The sequence below is a fragment of the Xyrauchen texanus genome, chromosome 16 (assembly GCF_025860055.1).
Source record: "Xyrauchen texanus isolate HMW12.3.18 chromosome 16, RBS_HiC_50CHRs, whole genome shotgun sequence".
NCBI lineage: Eukaryota > Metazoa > Chordata > Actinopteri > Cypriniformes > Catostomidae > Xyrauchen > Xyrauchen texanus.
Window position 1 is genome coordinate 23,344,037 of NC_068291.1, and position 18,678 is coordinate 23,362,714.

Consider the following 18,678-nt stretch of genomic DNA (forward strand, 5'->3'; position numbering starts at 1 on the left):
TTCGGGACAGTTGTGGATAAATCTGTTCGTTCTTTGTGCTTATGCCTCCTGTTGGCTGGAGTTTGTTTTTGTGGAAACAGCTGGCTCACTGAACACTTGTTTGTCTGTCTGAAGAAACTGAATGGCTTTATATCGGCTGGAATCTGTTTTGTGGAGGAAGACACCTTCAAGACAGTTCTGTGTATAAATCTACATGTTCTTTGTGTTTATTCTGCCTATTGGCTGGGGTCTGTTGTACAAAGTATTTTCTGTTATGTCATTTTCCTCTCGCAAATTTGTGAGGCAAAATTGAGCAATCCAGTGGCAAAGTTGTCGCAGGGGCTCTTGTAAGCGTACATGGACCTTTGAGTTTAGAGGGATTGACGCCGGTTGGCGCTGTTGTGCGCGGTGATAATATGCAAGTTTTTCTGTTTGTTTGGTTTGGGGGGAGTTCTGGGTTTGATTGTTACACTAATGGGGAATGTGGTCTGTATAATCGTGTTTTTGACACACAATATATTTTGTTTATTAGATCAAAATGTCAAATGTTAATATGAGTCGGTTATCTTTCGCCATGTGGAATGTAAATGGTTTGGGGCACCCCATAAAAAGAAGGAAGGTTATTTATTTTCTTAAGCTTAAGAAATGTGATAGAGTTTCTATTGCATCTTTGAAGTCAGATGGAGTATCACCATTTCCGGAGTGGTGTGCGAAGATGGGAAGGGTGGCGGCTTTTGACGAGATGACAGATAGAAGGCTGGGGCTGGAGGACTTGTTTTTCAGGAAGTGGGTTTGGTATTGGTGGTTTTGAGGGACTCTGTGGGAAGGGATGAGGAGAGAGAAGTTTAGTTTAATTATACATGTTTATAATATATATATATATATATATATATATATATATATATATATATATATATATATATATATATATATATATATTTTATTTTTTTTTTTTTTTTAATGTGTATATTTAGTGTGTATTATTTTATGTGAGCACAGGGGTGTTCTTTGGGGTTGTTGTTTGGGGAGGGATATTAGTATTAGGGTTAAATGTTGATTCGGTGTGTATATGTTGTGTTTTTCTCTGTTGTGTTATTTTCTTTGAATCAATAAAAAATGTTAATTACAAAAAACAAATGCCTTTTTTATAAGCATGATATATTTATTTATTTAATTCGATTTTGGGGTGATTTTGTTTATTTTGGGGTGAACCGGATATATTCATGGCACACTTTGTAAGATTCACTTGATCAGGCTGTAAAGCTGATTTTATTTACAGTATATCATCCTCATGAAAGCAATTTTATTATTTTTGTGCTTATGTGTGTGAGCTCACTATGATAGCACTTAATGGGATAGTTCACCCAAAAATGAAAATTTTCTCATCATTTACTCATCCTCATGCCATCCCAGATGTGCATGACTGTCTTTCTTCAGACAGAGCTGAGATATTCTTCTAAAAATCTTCATTTGTGTTCTGCAGAAGAAAGACAGTCATGCACATCTGGGATGGCATGAGAGTGAGTAAATTATGATTTTTGGGTGAACTATGCCAGAAATAGTCATCCTCATGATGATGTGTTTGACACATGATTCTGATTATTTGGTTAGATTTTACTGCTCTTCAAGTTCTCAAGTGTCATTTGCACAGGTCATGTGTGTTGGAATGACGCATATCACACATACCTCGCAGGGGACCCTCTCCTGTTCCCTCCTGCTTCAGATTTCCATGTCCCCTGCCTGTTCACGCAGTATTCTGCTGACCAACTTATGTTATGTTCATGAGCAGACAGCCCACACCCACTGAGGATACACTTTTTTTAAAGACACTTAGCATTACTTTTCTTTCACTTTAAGAGGTTTGTAGTGTAATGTACATTTAATTCCTCCTTTGATTACCATTTCTTGGGATCAGTGAGCTTCCAACAAGTTGAAAAGCAAGCAACGGTTTCATGTATCAAAACCGCCTGTTGCTAAGGGTGCTGTTTATATTTTTAATTGGAGCAGGTGGTTCTTGCATAACACATGTTTTGTAATAAAGCCGGTAAGCTATGTGTCAAAGTTCATGAAAGAAAGAGATTGAGTTTTGCAGTGATTAGACTTCATGTATGCACTAAACAAACACTCAATCAAAAAATCAGCATATTGGAAAAAAGTTCAAAATGTCAACATATGTCGAAAGTAAAAAATGCAACCATCCATACACCTCTATTTGTTAACTGTTCACGTAACCACTGTGAAATGACAATGCAGGCTGATCTAATCCGATTACATCAGACATATTTTAATTACATGGCTTGCACTGCATTATAATCAGTGTTAAATCAACAGAGTGAGGCATTTGTTTATGGAATGCAAGTGTGTGTCTGTGCATGTGTGTTTGTGCTGTGACAGGAAGGAGACACAAATAGGCAGAGCCATGTGATGGGAGCAACTGTAGCTCTGCTCGTCACGGGTTGTTTGCATTGGGTGACGATGTGAAGGACAAGTCTGGGGCTAGTCCTGGGTGCATGATCATTTTTAGACAGGTACAAACAGACTGAGCACATGATGTTTCCTTCATGTTTCCTTTAGACCAAGACACATGTGTTGTTGGACTTCAGTTGGTCTAATGAAGTGTCTGGATAAACATGCAGAATCTTTGGATGTTAGCTAAACAGTTAACCAAAAGAAAATTGAGATTACAAATATGGCTGCCACAATTAAAGCCGAGGTGTGTAATTTCTGCATCACTAGCGTCACCAAACGGAATTGCAAAAATAATCACCGTTTTCAAACAGATTTCAGAAAACTCCCTCGTCTTCCATTGGTTGTACAGACAGATTGTCCCACCCTAAACTGCCTGTTTTGAATAGTTTTTTGCAGCACTGGAGTTTGTAACCATTCACAGACATGTTTCATTGTGTGTGCGAGAGACATTGCGAATCAGAGGTTTCAATTAGTCTATAGGTCTATCAGTTATGACAGCCGAGTTTTATGCAGTCAAATTCACGCATTTACACTCATTGAGCATTTAGTTGGGAAAACTGTGGTCTTTAAAAATGTGCCAGGCATGGTCTTCCTCTGTTGTTGCCCATCCGCCTCAAGGTTCAACGTGTTGTGCATTTTGAAATGTTATTCTGCTTACTATAATTGTACAGAGAGGTTATCTGAGTTACCATAGCCTTTCTGTCAGCTCGAATCAGTCTGGCCATTCTCCATCGACCTCTCTCATCAACAAGTCATTTTCGTCCACAGAACTGCCGCTCACTGGAATTTTTCTGTTTTTGGCACAATTCTGAGTAAACTCTAGAGCAGGGTTCCCCAGATAGTTTCACCAAGGGCCAAATTATGTCAACAATACAAAGTCAAGGGCCACTGTCGTCCTGTATTTATTTGTGCTTCTGCTATTATTAATATTATTATTAATATTACTATTGTTGTTTTTATTATTAAAAAAGTCACACATTAATATTCTGATTTTTTTGTTAGTTCTTTTTCTCAGTATTAGTAGCCTGCTTTATTTATTCAAACAATTAGGAACATTTTGTTTGTATACAGATATGAAAAACTATACAACTTTGTCTGATGGAAGAAAAAAAACTTGAACAGTCTGGATCTCCATGTCCTCCATGCGAGTCAACTGTTCCTGCACATCTTCAAACGAAATCTACTCCATGCACTTTCCCTAACTGCAGATTCAATAATTAGATCTATTAGCATTAATATTGTTATTAAACATTTCAATAAAAAAAAGATTGTGATCCAATGTTTTTTTTATATATATTATTTTTAATATTAGGCAATGCATCATATTTTTTCTGTACAATTTTACTCTTAATGTGCACTATTCCACTTGTATTTGTATCACGGTACCTTCTGTTATATTATCCAGACATTATAAAAAGAGTAGTTGTCTTTGGGAGTCCGTTTGAACTATACTCGGAAGCAAAATACATGTGCCAATATAAATAGGACGTATATTTATGCAACAGCACTTTTTACTCATCTCACTTGCATAAAAACACAGATTATATCCTCCTCAGAATGTATCAACATCATGGAAAGAACATAATGAAACAGTCATGCCAAATAAGGTAAAGAAATGCTTTAATAGCATTCAATATACTAATCTCTAACAGCTGAAGGTGCGGGCATGATGAGACTGGTATAAATGTTTGAAGAACAGCAACAGCGCCACCTACTGTACAGAGGTGAATTTTTTTTACATTTTTATTTTTTATGCACTCTGTGTGTATAGACCATTCGTCGGAGGTTTGTCTCACAAAATCATCATGGATTTGGTGTGAGAACAGGCCTTTAGTGTGGGCCAAACATCTGGCCCGCAGGCCGCCTATTGAGAAACCCTGCTCTAGAGAATGTTGTGTGTGAAAATCCCAGGAGATCAGAAGTTACAGAAATACTCAAACCTGCCCATCTGGCACCAACAATTATACCATGGTAAAAATCACGGAGATCACATTTGTCCCCATTCTAATGGTTGATGTGAACATTAACTGAAGCTCCTGACCCATATATGCATGATTTTATGAATTGCACTGCTGCCACACAATTGTCTGATTAGATAATTGCATGACTAAGTAGGTGTTCCTCATAAAGTGCTCAGTGAGTATATGTTCCTCATAAAGTGCTCAGTGAGTATACACTCACCTAAAGGATTATTAGGAACACCTGTTCAATTTCTCATTAATGCAATTATCTAATCAACCAATCACATGGCAGTTGCTTCAATGCATTTAGGGGTGTGGTCCTGGTCAAGACAATCTCCTGAACTCCAAACTGAATGTCAGAATGGGAAAGAAAGGTGATTTAAGCAATTTTGAGCGTGGCATGGTTGTTGGTGCCAGACGGGCCGGTCTGAGTATTTCACAATCTGCTCAGTTACTGGGATTTTCACGCACAACCATTTCTAGGGTTTACAAAGAATGGTGTGAAAAGGGAAAAACATCCAGTATGCGGCAGTCCTGTGGGCTGAAAATGCCTTGTTGATGCTAGAGGTCAGAGGAGAATGGGCCGACTGATTCAAGCTGATAGAAGAGCAACTTTGCCTGAAATAACCACTCGTTACAACCGAGGTATGCAGCAAAGCATTTGTGAAGCCATAACACGCACAACCTTGAGGCGGATGGGTTACAACAGCAGAAGACCCCACCGGGTACCACTCATCTCCACTACAAATAGGAAAAAGAGGCTACAATTTGCAAGAGCTCACCAAAATTGGACAGTTGAAGACTGGAAAAAAGTTGCCTGGTCTGATGAGTCTCTATTTCTGTTGAGACATTCAGATGGTAGAGTCAGAATTTGGCGTAAACAGAATGAGAACATGGATCCATCATGCCTTGTTACCACTGTGCAGGCTGGTGGTGGTGGTGTAATGGTGTGGGGGATGTTTTCTTGGCACACTTTAGGCCCCTTAGTGCCAATTGGGCATCGTTTAAATGCCACGGCCTACCTGAGCATTGTTTCTGACCATGTCCATCCCTTTATGGCCACCATGTACCCATCCTCTGATGGCTACTTCCAGCAGGATAATGCACCATGTCACAAAGCTCGAATCATTTCAAATTGGTTTCTTGAACATGACAATGAGTTTACTGTACTAAAATGGCCCCCACAGTCACCAGATCTCAACCCAATAGAGCATTTTGGGATGTGGTGGAACGGGAGCTTCGTGCCCTGGATGTGCATCCCACAAATCTCCATCAACTGCAAGATGCTATCCTATCAATATGGGCCAACATTTCTAAAGAATGCTTTCAGCACCTTGTTGAATCAATGCCACGTAGAATTAAGGCAGTTCTGAAGGCGAAAGGGGGTCAAACACAGTATTAGTATGTGTTCCTAATAATCCTTTAGGTGAGTGTATGTTTCACTTTTGTTCGTGGTTGCACACAAAAAAAGTGTACTGAAGCATTTTTGGTAATTTGGAATCGTTATGGATTTGCTAGATGTTGCGCCACTTTAAAATCTATATTTATTAAGAATTTTAACCCTCGCAAATGAATCGCAATCACAATCAAAGGAAATAATTATGTTTTTTTAATAATCATGCAGCAAGAGTCTAAATCTCATGAGCCTCCTTGTACTGCAGCCCACACGCCCTTCTTCTGTTAAGTGTACTATGTCTCTTATTCTCATTAAGATGTTTCAGGAAAGCCCTTAAAATGCTACTAAATAAAAAACACTAATGGCTTTGAAAAAGGTCCATCCTGTGAATTGAAGTGTCAGCTTTGCTTTATCTTGTTCTATTCATAATGATTCAGCACAGTGTGCAAAGAGCTTTAGTGACCAAAGGCCATGAGTGTGATGATGTGTAAGCAATCTATTGTTTTCATTCATTGTGCTCATCAGACTCCCACAATGTTCTTCCTATTGATTTGGTAGATAGGCGTGTTTAATAATATCAGCCCAGTGAAATAATTTGAAACACCACATCAATAGGAGATAAAGTCGTTTTTGGAGTTTTTCAGTTTTGGTGACTAGAAGTATATTCAATTTGAAATATATTCGTATTTACAGTGGCCACCAAATAATATTTGAAGACTTAAGCCACACACAAATGTATGAATTTAATTGCTAGAGAACAAAATATCAAACCAAGTAGGATCTGCAAACAAACTGCTTGAACTTTTCTAAAAAAAATGTAACGTTGATTTATTTATTTATTTTATTATGTTTGACAACTAGAATGTGTCCAGATGGATTTATTTTGAACTGTATGTCTATTGTTTTAGAATTTATAAAGAAATGTTATCTTTGTGAAATTATTGCTTTATAAAGTGTATCTTCATTAAAATGAATGTCACCTGATATGTAATACAATGATATTTATGCAACTTTCTGGAGCCGCTGTATATGAGCAGTGACATTCCAGTGTCCATATTACATATTGTTAATAATAATTCTTACATATTAAGCACAATCATGTTACTGAGTACTTCAATACTGTATGCAATTACACTCTAACAAACACTGTAATGGAAAATGTAATGACATGGACAGGACAATATTGATATGGAAAGAAAAGAGAATATTTGTGTCAGTGTATCATGTTATTTTAAGATTAGCTATCTAAGTCCTTAAAACAAAGCCGTCATTATGATCTATGACGTCAAAGAAGAGCAGCGTACAGTTCTAGACCCCCCCCCACACTGTCCTGCTAAATGTAAGCTACTCTCCAAATGATATTGCTTTATAGCCACAGGGTTTTAGTTTGGAAAAATGGCATGGACGTTCTTGGCATATACATTATTGAAATGGTGCCAAATGTGATGTATGGTTTCAGGAGCTTAAGTCAGGCACACTGCACAAGGTCACGGCACGTTCTGTCAGTCACCACCTGATGGGTTGTGATGGCTGAATATTAACACTTACCCTAATATTGACCCTAATCCTAACCCTTAAGCTTGTTGTTTGTGTCCCACTGGTTGTCCTTTTATTATGGCAAAACTTGATGTACCTTACAGCTGGGTTTAAACTTCCTGGGGTTTCACCCATCTGTATGGGTGTTTAAATGTTAGTTGACCTGTCTATATTGAAATCTCTTATTCTCTTTAATGCTTACTCACAGGGCACGTGCGGTTTCTCAGTTTGTCCTGTGGCAGTCAAAACGTTTGGGCATGTGATGCTAATGGCATGGTGTATTTTCGGGTTGGAACTCAACCTCTGAACCCCAGCATGATGCTCCCTGCGTGGATCTGCATTGAACCTCCTGAGCAGGTAAACAAGCAACAGTTTCACCAGTGCTTGAATGTACTGGCTGTTACAATGTAGACAGGCTTACTGTACATGCATCCAGTGGTATATTACTTGAAGACAGATCAAACTTTATCACATTTATTGTCTGTAGTAAGTTTTATGTCCTGTTTGAGGTTTTTATCAAATCAGCTCAATTTTGAAATTAAATTAAATAAAAAAAAAAAACATTTAAATCTCTTGATTCTTCACAATTGAGCATTTATCAAGATATAACCTCCTCATTATCGCTATAATGTGGTTCAGTCTCCGTGGGGTGTGTGGTGAGTTGAGCCAGGATGCCGCGGTGGATGGCGTGAAGCCTCCACACGCGGTATGTCTCTGTGGCAACCTTGCTCAACAGCCACCCAGACTGAGGCGAGTCACTACACGACCACAAGGACTTAAAAGCAAGTTGGCAATTGGGCATTCCAAACTGGGTGAAAAAGGAAAAAGAAAATCATTCTTTGATGAACAGTTATGTAAAAACTTACCTTTCATTTGGTATAAACCTAATGTTGGATTATTTTAATCTCTTTGTGTGAAGCAATGCACGCTTATTCATTAAGCGCATTGCATGTCCCTGGCATAATAAACACAGGAGCAGATTTACTGTATGGAGAATGGAGACTTCACCTGCAAGAGGTGAACCAAATGTGGGATAAGGGCAAGCTGTCGTGCTGTGTCTTTGCATTGCACGAAAACACTCTCTCACTGTCATCTGAACCAGTGTCAAAAGTGAAACCGCATGAAAGAGACCCAGCCTGTGCTTGATAGAAAATAACAGTTGTAAGATTTTAAACTTCAGCAAATTAAACTTCAGCATTCAATTTGTCAATTTGTATCTGTGTGTGTAGTATCTAATAATGCAGATTTTAGATAATGCAGATACATTTAAGTACAATTTATCTAAGCTAAAAAAGCTTGACACGTATTAAATCTGCCCATTTGATCCTGTTTTTATAGTCCGCTGGAAAATGGCACAAGATTTTGTCCAACTTTTTTTATTACATCATATCCTCTGATTTTATGGCATGTGTACAAATACATGTATCAAATATGTATAGCTGTAAAAATGTGTACTCTATCTGCAAAAAGACTGAACAATTTACCATATAGATATTTTAATAATTAAAATAAAAGATGATTAAGTATAAAGTAAATATGATCATATTTTAATGTTTTTTTTCATGTACCTTGATTAATCGCTATTAAACTGTGATTAATTAGTTTGAAACATTTTATTGATTCAAATCCTTAGTTTTATTTAATATTGCAGGCTGTCTGTTTTAATACAATATCTGTTGATAGAGACTCACTTCAAAGCTTAAAAAGGGCCCAAGCGTATCAGAAAATTCAATGCCACTCCTGCGTCATATACCAAGCCAGTCCATGATATGTTTTTAAAACATCTTATTTTGTGTTCCGCATAAAGCCATACCAATGTTTGTAACAACATGAGGGTGAGTTAATAATGACAAAATATTCATTTTTGGGGGAACTATTCCTTTAACTCTCCATTTGGAAGTGCTTTTTTCTAATCCTCATGTTCTTTTGAGCAGCCTGCTGGGCTTCATCTGATGAAAATTCAGACCAGTCCTAATGACCGCATGCTGTGGGCGCTGGATAACAGAGGCAATGTGCATGTGCGCATTGGTATCACTGAAGAGATGCCTATTGGGACTGCCTGGGAGCATATTCCTGGTAAATCATTACACAGTCTCACTGTTTTGTCAATTTAATTGTTTTTTTTATTCCTACATTGCAATTGATGGCCTGATTCAAAGGTAAACTAATTTACATACAGTAGGGGTTTAATTAGAACAGGAATGCATTTACTTAGTTGTCAGTTCAAGTTTGAAAGAAAGTGAAACTTTTATAGGACTTCAGGCGAGTCAACTGGTATTGAGCATGAGGACTGCTTGGGTTCGCCTTCCTAACGGTGAAGTGGCTCGGCGATATGGTATTACAGAGAAGAACCCTGCTGGAGACTATTGGAAAAAGATTCCAGGATTGGTCAACTGGCTTGCTGGTGAATATTTACAATCAAATAGAGCTAAAATTTCTACTAATATGATTGGTTATTGGCCAACTGATCCTCTAACACAGAAATGAGTAGAACTGACCAAGATGCCCTTCGTTTGCAGTAAGTCCTATGGATGAACTATGGGCAGTTACTCCTGCTGGTGCTCTTAATCAGCGACTAACCAAGACTCTGCAACTCAATAAGGGTGAATACCATGGCAACACGGGTTCTCTTAGTGGAGAGGAGCTGGAGGAAGAGTGGGAGGTGATTTAGATGCCACAAATGGTGTCATACTTCCCAGAGTCACTGTTCTGTGAAAGCCGTTTTATTTCTTTGTAGGCACTTTAAGATACATTAATGCAAAAGGATTGATAGCATTTTCTGTCATGAGTTTATGACACACTGCTGAAACCTGTCTGCAGGTTTAATGTCATAGATAAAAATTTAAAAATACCACTTTGCAAATTTGGTTTTACCCATCTTGTTTTATCCGACCCGCGTTTATTATGTTTTAATATCCACATGCACAGTTAGTCCAGTTATTTCTTTATTTGTATTGAGGCTCCGTTTACATGCTAATGCACTTTGCTCTCTACATAGGGAAATATTTAATGTGAATCCATTTTTAGTTGTGGTCTACTGCTTTAAATGCATATGTTATGTAAATATCTCTATATTGACCAAATACACTTGAATACATCCTTATGGGTACAGGAAGCATATATATCACAATATAGTTCATACTAACCAACAAGTGGAAATGCTGAGGCTTTTTTTTTCAATCAGATTTTAGGTGTAATGTGAAAGGGACCTAGGCTTACTTTGGCTTTAGGTTAGGAAGTTAAGGGATTCTGCTTTATTTGTAAAAACACTTGTACCTTGTTGAATACTTGGCAGGCATAAAGTCATGGTAACATTTGGCACATAGCTGTATCGTGAGTCTTAAAGAGAGAATGGTCTCTGATTTCCCTCCAACTGCACTGTAGTGGCGGGTTGCAGTTAAATGTGAGGTATTTTAAATGTTTGACTTTTAACAGTTAAAGCAGAAAACAATATTAGAATTTACTACTTGGTTGATAGAATCTATCATAGCCTGTTATGAAAAAAAACTGTATCTTAAAGCTGGACAAGCATTCCTTAAATACGTCCATATAAAGAATGCATCTTGATCAATAATCTATCATAGATATCTAAATATTAATCCAGTGCAAAATCTGAAAAACCTCTCTCTTTACTGTCTGACTTTGTGAAGTATTTGTAAATCTTACTTTTGACACCTCAGTAATGCATCATCTGCAAATAGGAGATTGAAATGACCATGCAAGCACTTGGAAGTTGTTTTTCCTGCCATTTGGTTTGCTTTTGGCTATTCGTGCATTACATTTGCCATTGCGCTGAACTTGCCTGACCAATTCTGCCCCAAAATATTTTTAGTTCCTCATTTATTTACACATAGACTTTGTTGTAAATTGGATTAAAGTGATAAATGTGGTACATTGCTGTGCCATTGTGGTGATTATGTAGCTAAATGTGAACTCACATATTCACCATGAACCTCTGCAGTCTTTACTCCATGTTTAGTCATGACAAACTTCCAAAATTAAAATGTTTACAAATAAATGTCTGCCTATGTTGATATGCATGTGTTTGTTGTTTTTTGAACTCTGAACACTGTATGAACTCTGATGATTAAGAGATTTAAAGGAATAGTTCATCCAAAAATGAAACTTCTTTCATCATTTACTCACCCTAGTGCCATCCCAGATCTGTATGACTTTCTTTCTTCAAAGAAAGATTTTTAGAAGAATATTTCAGCTCTGTAGGTCCATACAATGCAAGTGAATGGTGACCAGAACTTTTGAAGCTCCAAAACAGGGTTCCCACCACTGATATATAAATAGAACTGGATTGCTGATGCAACATTAAACTGTCAGCAGGAGGTGAAGCCACCAGAAGTGTTCGAGCGGCCATCTTAGTATGCCCAACCTCTCAAAGATCATCAATGACTGACAGGAGAAAACACTCCAGTTTCACCGTCTCCGACCTGCGGATACGACAGCTGCATTTCACCCTCTAGTGACAATCATGTTTAATGTTTTATTAGCTGTTATGGATAATATTCATTACAATGGTGAAGATATGTGGATCACAATGTCAGAGCATTCACCTGCTCCGGTGTTCTGTCTGTCAGTACAGCACAACGATCACCAAAGGTAGCAATAAAACTGACCACAATTTGTTATACAAGTAGGAAAAGCTGTAATATTTGCGTGTCTCCCTCAATCTCAGCGCCCGCTGCACGTGTGATAGTGGGAGAACAAGGCACTTGTAACTCTGAACAAACACTTCGATTATAACAATAAGTCTGAAAATGTCTGTTTGTATCTTACCTCAGTTTCAGTGAACTTGTTTACATTCAGCTGATCTGTTCGCTGATGAAGTTTGTTAGAGGTGGATACTGTTTGATATACAGTAGATATACTATAACTCACTCGGGCTTTCAAGAAACAGGAAACATTCCAGACTTTAAATAAATAATTACATGTGAACGTCTGCGTTGTATGCACATGCAGATTTCAGTTATAAAATGTCTAATGTTTACTCGCTAAAATTATATGATTTTCTATTAAGCCAATAGGGACATTGGAATGTTTTGGCAAAGCAATATGGCGGCGCAGTGGCTTCACTGATATAACGTCATGAGCAATGTAGTTCTATATACACACACACACACACACACACACACACACACACACACACACATAATATATATATATATATATATATATATATATATATATATATATATATATATATATATATATATATATATCAGTGGTTCCCACGTGTCCTGGAAAACCTGGAATTTTGTAATGCAGTTTTCCAGTAATGGAAAAGTCAGGAAAATATTATAATATGGTGCTTAAAAGGTTTTTGTTACATTTACAAAAACATGGTTTGGGACTCTGAAAATCATTTGGTCACTGCCAGCCCAGCCGCTGCGCATTGTGAAACAACTCAACGGTTGTCTGTCATGAATGAATGTTACATAATTTCTCTACTCATCTGCTGAAATCTCTGCTTTGCTTTGATTAAATAGTATAGATATTTATGTAGTAAAAAATATGTTTTTTCATTCCAACATTGTTGTTGCGTTAACCACAAAAACCATTGAGTTATAAACTTTAGAAAACTATGACGACAACTATGACCACATATTTAAAACTAATTCACACCCTGAGTTGGTTGTGTGGTGATTTGGCCTTTACACCTTGGGATGTTACTTAATTTTCAATAACTCAATGTTCGGAGTCTGCTCATACTAAAGGTACCACTTGTGTGCATAGACTGTAAAAAAAGATGGACGACGCCCCTTAGCTATTTTCCATTGGTGAGAACTGAATCCGCCAATGTCCCAATATGGCGCTGACATCTTGGGACTTGAGTCTGCGCAGTTGCAATTTCGGGACCAAACCTGCGCAGTAGTGAGCAGGAAGCCGCGAAATCAAGGCCCCGCCCTCACTCTCGCTGAATCAATCGCAAGCACACGCCCCTGCACTTTGGACTTTTGACTTATGACGGTGTGAAATAATTAATTATAGAAATTTAGATATTAAATTTAAAGCTCCAATCTCCTCAGTCTTCCGAAGATCCCGAAAAAAAGTCAGTTGGTGCTTCAGTGACTACTTCGCTCAGAGAACCTGTCAATCACAGCTGTCAATCATGATGTCACAGCACCGTTTTTATAGCATCAAATAACTAACTAAAAACAAACTTATTTTGAAAATAAACACTTGAAATTACATCAACGTGATAGAAACTACAGTAAATGACAGAAACTATCTTTGGAAAAAAGATATGTGAAGTGTAATTTAATTGTTTAGTTGGTCTCACGTCCCGTTGAATAACACGGGGTCGTGGGGTTTATGACCTATACTAGGACCAGTCACCGGGGGGCGATCGAGACGTTTTGGCTTCACTTTTGAGGTCTTGTGCAGCACACTTGCTTGTGTGTATGAGATGACAGAGAGCAGAGTACTCTGAAGTGAGTTGCACACATACCAACTATGTATTTATTAAATGTAAGCAAAACTTTAATCAAAATGTTTATCTGGAAGTGAGAAACTACCAGCAAATACACACTGAAACAGCAAAATAAACAGCTTGATTTAAATAGACGCATGTGTTTTTGCTTCAATATCAACACGTGTCTTATGGATTACTTTTATGCTGCATTTATGTGATTTTTGGAGCTTCAAAAATCTGGTCACCATTCACTTGCATTGTATAGCCCTACAGAGCTGAGATATTCTTCTAAAAATCTTAATTTGTGTTCAGCAGAAGAAAGAAAGGCATAAACATATGGGATGGCATGAGGGTGAGTAAATGATGAGAGAATTTAAATTTTGGGGTGAACTATCCCTAAGTTTTTTTTTTTTTTTTTTTTTTTTTGCTTGATGAAAATCTGAAACATTAAGCTTTGGCACAGACAAAATCAAGGGAACAACATAGTTGCAAAAAATATATAATTTAATAAGTTTACATTTCTTTCAAAATTGCATTGGCAGTGAAAACAATAGTGTACAACACCAAACTTTTCACATATTTACAGTGCTTTTTACCCTCATACATTATCGCCTGAAAATGTCAATACTATTACAGGAGTCAAACAGTGTGCATTATTGCATCATCTGTTGTGCATATATTAAACTTGATCCAATCTGAAGTCGAGGGGCTTCAGAAAGTCCGGCAGTGAGTCCAGCTGGTCAGTGGGAATGGACTGGCTGAGCTTCTGCATGGCCTGAACGAACAGTGAAGGAGGGGATGATCCAGAGAGCCACTGAAACGCCTGGTCTCCAATGAGACTCCTCCAAAGACTAGCATTGTCCTGCAACTGTCCCTTCATCTGGAAACGAAGTTTGGGCATGAATAAAATGAGGTAACCAAGGCAGATGTGCTTCGTCCGCATGTCAAATTCACTCTGGCAGATCTGGCGGAGTAAACAGTCCAAGGGGGAGTTCCCTGCCATGTCTGTTGCGCAAGGACACGCGCCGTGTCCTAGCAACAGTATCAGACACTCAGGACGCACCAGATCACACGCGAGATGCAGCGCGGTCTTGCTACCGTCCATGTGAATACAGCCGTGGCGATTGAGATAACTCTGTCTCTCACACTCTGTAAAGTCTTTAATGGTGTCCATGATCATTTTGAGGATGGTAACGCGATTGTATCGGACCGCTATGGCGAGGTGAGGTGTCGTAGATGCCTGACAGCAGCAGAAACTTTTGCTGGGCATCTCCAGCGCGCGGACTGAGAATCTGTTGAGTATGTAGCGTGCGTACTGCTGGTGGTCGTGCACGAGCGCGTAGAGAAAAGCCTCTGATGGGGAAAACGCGCACGCCCGTCCGTCCTCTTCCCAGTGAAACACCTCCATAGTCCGCATGTCCTCCAGGACCCACACCGGTAACAGGTCCCGCACAGCCTGATAAAACGCAAACGAAGTTTTTTGGCATTGTTTTTGGGACTTGTAGTCCGCGCGACTCTCGTACATCCCCAGATCCAAAGGCATGGCCGTTATAGCTCTCTATATTAAACGTGTTATGGGTCTTTAGATAGGTCTTGTCTGGATTTAGGGTTTTTCGTGGATTTTTCGTTTAGCCACAGCTGAAACATCTGTCATGGATTCACTATAGCCAAAACAGACGTCCTACCCATAACAATTTCAGTCTCCGGCAAATTTACGATTATAAATACGAACCCACTAGACCTTTCACGCTTCGGTTAGTTCAGGAGACCAGGCGGTAATTTCTGACGATACAGTCTAAACGTGCTATCCGTTCAGCCCGCCTTCAAACCCCACCACAAACTAAGCCGAGAGTTTATATACGCTTGACGGCCCGTGTCAGTTTGCGTGTATTGTCGCGGTCTGTCCCATTGGACGCAAGCCCAGGGTACAAAGTGTCTCCAGCTTTTCCTTTTTTAGTGTAGATCGAGGCGCTATCGAGTGACCATCGGGCATACAGAACATTCAACACGACTCATGTTACATAATATTCCACAGAACGAGCAATGCTTTCAGGATGCTCTTGCAGACCTGTTTTTTCAGTATCAGGAATCATAATTTGTGATAGTACTGTCTAATTAACGCCTTCTACATTCTCTAGTGTAGTGAAAAGGCTTTCATTGCTGCAAAGACTACTACTGCTTCAGAAAAGGAAGTTTATGGATTGGATAAACAAATACAGGGTTGGGAGGATTACTTTAAATATGTATTCCACTACAGATTACAGCAAAACACCTAAAAATGACATTTGTAACGTATTCCATTAGATTACTCAAGGTCAGTAATCTAAATACTTTGGATTACTTCTTCAGCATTGATCGATTTTGTAAATCTTTTTTGACTAAGTTAATAACAAGTACAAAAATGTGCCTGTACAGTAAGAAAAGTACACATATGAAAAAATAATTCTCTAAAATGTATTATATATATATATATATATATATATATATATATATATATATAATATAATACATTTTACAGAATTATTTTTTCATATGTGTACTTTCTCATATATATATATATATATATATATATATATATATACTGTATATCTTATGCAGTGTTGCTTCTAAAACAAGATAGAGCTCATTTATGTTGTTTTAAGGAGTTTCAGATATTTTTATATAGGTAAAAAATTATCATCAAGATTTTACGATTTTTACAGTACATCATTGCTCTAATAGCAATGTCTTACGGGGGGGTTTATGATTTAAAGTGTATTTTCTTGATAGAAAAAAATGACCTTTGACCAAAAACTTTAAAAAATCTGATCCCACATTGGTTTTGTTTTGAGGGTTTGTTAAATGTTCATGACAAAAAAAAATAATGTTTAAAATCATTTCTGTGTCTGAGCCTGAAAGTGCCTGAACGGATAAATGTTTTCCAACTGAATAGACTTAACTACAAGAAACAAATAAGAATAAAACTGTAGTGGAATACAGCTACTAATATTTTGTCATTTAAATACGTAATCCTGTTACATGTATTCATTTACTTCCCAACCCTGAATATAAATATCTTTAAAAACAGAAAATTCTTATTTATAACTAAAAGAGGCTTAGTTTTCATCTAAAAAATGCAAGAAAAGATCAAAAGTCAGTATGGTAAGTAAAATGCATACAATTTGTATAATAAAATACATTAACCATGTGCAGTACTGGGTAGATTACTTCGGAATCATAATCCGGTACAGTTTTCAAATTCCATGACAAAAATTGTAATCAGTTACGTAATATTTTAGATTATTGTTTTAGGTAATCTAATTTGATTACTTTTGGATTATCTCTCTGGCCTAACTTTTGTTTCTCTGATGTCACATGCATGAGAATCTTGTGGCCTACCATTTAGACATAAATTTAAATACATTTAATGCATTTATTAAACTTGAATTAAAATATCAGAATTTATATTATTTTTTGTGTTTTACTCTCTATTTGTCTGTTCATGAGTGAAATAACAAAGGCGCTAAATGGTCATGAAATGCAACAACAAAACTGACAAGAATAATTCACACCATCAACATACCTATTTAGAAGAAGATTAACATGCATTGTTAATGGAAGAGTTTCAAGAATTATGGACGGGTTAACAAATGTGGTCTTACTCCAGCAATTTCAGCATTATAAACAACAGCCATGCGAGGAGATCAATTACAGAGTATTTGTGAATCAATGTCTCAAAAGTTATCACAAAAGCATGTTCATGCAATATTTTGAAGCAGAGTACAAAAGCAATTCACAAAACATAAACTTCCATTCTAATGCAATCGGTTTTGCATTTATCTGTGCATTAGATTGTGAATCCAGAATGACGTGTATTTGGGCATTTTGATGCATTTGATGGACAATAGCTTTCCAAAGACACATGGTTATTTGACATACAAAGTGATTCTTCAAGTAATAATTCAAATGTGTTCATCAGTAGTTGGTTAGATATTCAATGTAAAGTTGAGAAAACATGCAAACATACCTCCAAATTATTTTTAAGATTTGATATAAATGTGTGTGTGATTCCACAACCCTCCTTCTCCCCTCCTCTCTTCTGAAAACACCCAGAGAGACTTACCGAATGTGTATCGACAGTAGGCTGATTAGAAAGAAAAATTGAAAAAATAGATTATGAGCTATTTACTGTCGTGTCTGATAAATATGTTAACACGAAATCCAAAAGTAACTGTAATCTGATTTAAGTATTTTAAAATGTAATGTGATCTGAATACAAGTACTTTATTTTTGTAATTTGACTACATAATATAGATTACATGCAATCCTTTCCTGCTCCGCACTGGGGTAAGTAAGGTACCCTAAATATCAGCTGTAGAATCTGAATGGCAAGTGGAGCCATTATCAAGGGTTGACTGTGGTGAAGGTGTGTATCATGAATGCCATCTAGTGTAAAAGTATCATGATTGCATGTTTTTTCTCTCTTTGGAAAACACTATCAACACATTACTGGAGGTTAATAAACAATGGAAAAAAAGATTCCCTTCTGAGTAGATAAAGTTTGCCAGTCATTTATGAGGCCAGTTATTCTTTGCTAAGCGTGTTTTTGACATGTTTTTTCCTTCTACTTGTCCATGTATTTAAGTTTTTCTCGATTTCATGAAACAGTTCACCATTTTCTTGAAACTATAATTGCAATCTCAAAATTACACTCCAATTTGTACAAACCTCAAACTTCCACGTCAAAATCTAATATTTCATTCAAATGGTGCCCAAACCTAGCAAACACACAAACTATTGCACTGCTCATTACACACCAGTGAAATCAATTCAAAACACTGCTAAAAAAAACTCTATCATCCAAGGAGAATTTTGCAGGTCACTCGCTATATGTTTTGCAGTAATAGCACATAATAGGGTACAACAGGGCTAAA

The 18,678-nt window shown here is 37.3% G+C and overlaps 2 protein-coding genes across 2 annotated transcripts in view; one reads left to right on the forward strand and one right to left on the reverse strand.

Moving 5' to 3' along the window:
• The window catches only part of LOC127656664 (tectonin beta-propeller repeat-containing protein 2-like), a 29,363-nt gene extending 17,989 nt beyond the window's left edge, over positions 1-11,374 (forward strand). The window contains exons 17-20 of the mRNA XM_052145083.1: positions 7,550-7,698; positions 9,276-9,417; positions 9,596-9,745; positions 9,861-11,374. Of these exons, the coding sequence (XP_052001043.1) occupies positions 7,550-7,698; positions 9,276-9,417; positions 9,596-9,745; positions 9,861-10,012 (593 nt within the window). The 3' untranslated portion in view covers positions 10,013-11,374. The remainder of the gene's footprint in view (positions 1-7,549; positions 7,699-9,275; positions 9,418-9,595; positions 9,746-9,860) is intronic.
• Positions 11,375-13,857: 2,483 nt separating this feature from the next.
• On the reverse strand, positions 13,858-15,590 carry LOC127657141 (ankyrin repeat domain-containing protein 9-like). The gene has a single exon (XM_052145805.1). It carries the CDS (start codon positions 15,306-15,308, stop codon positions 14,445-14,447), a length of 864 nt encoding a protein of 287 aa, XP_052001765.1. The 5' UTR covers positions 15,309-15,590; the 3' UTR covers positions 13,858-14,444.
• Between the last annotated feature and the right edge of the window lie 3,088 nt (positions 15,591-18,678).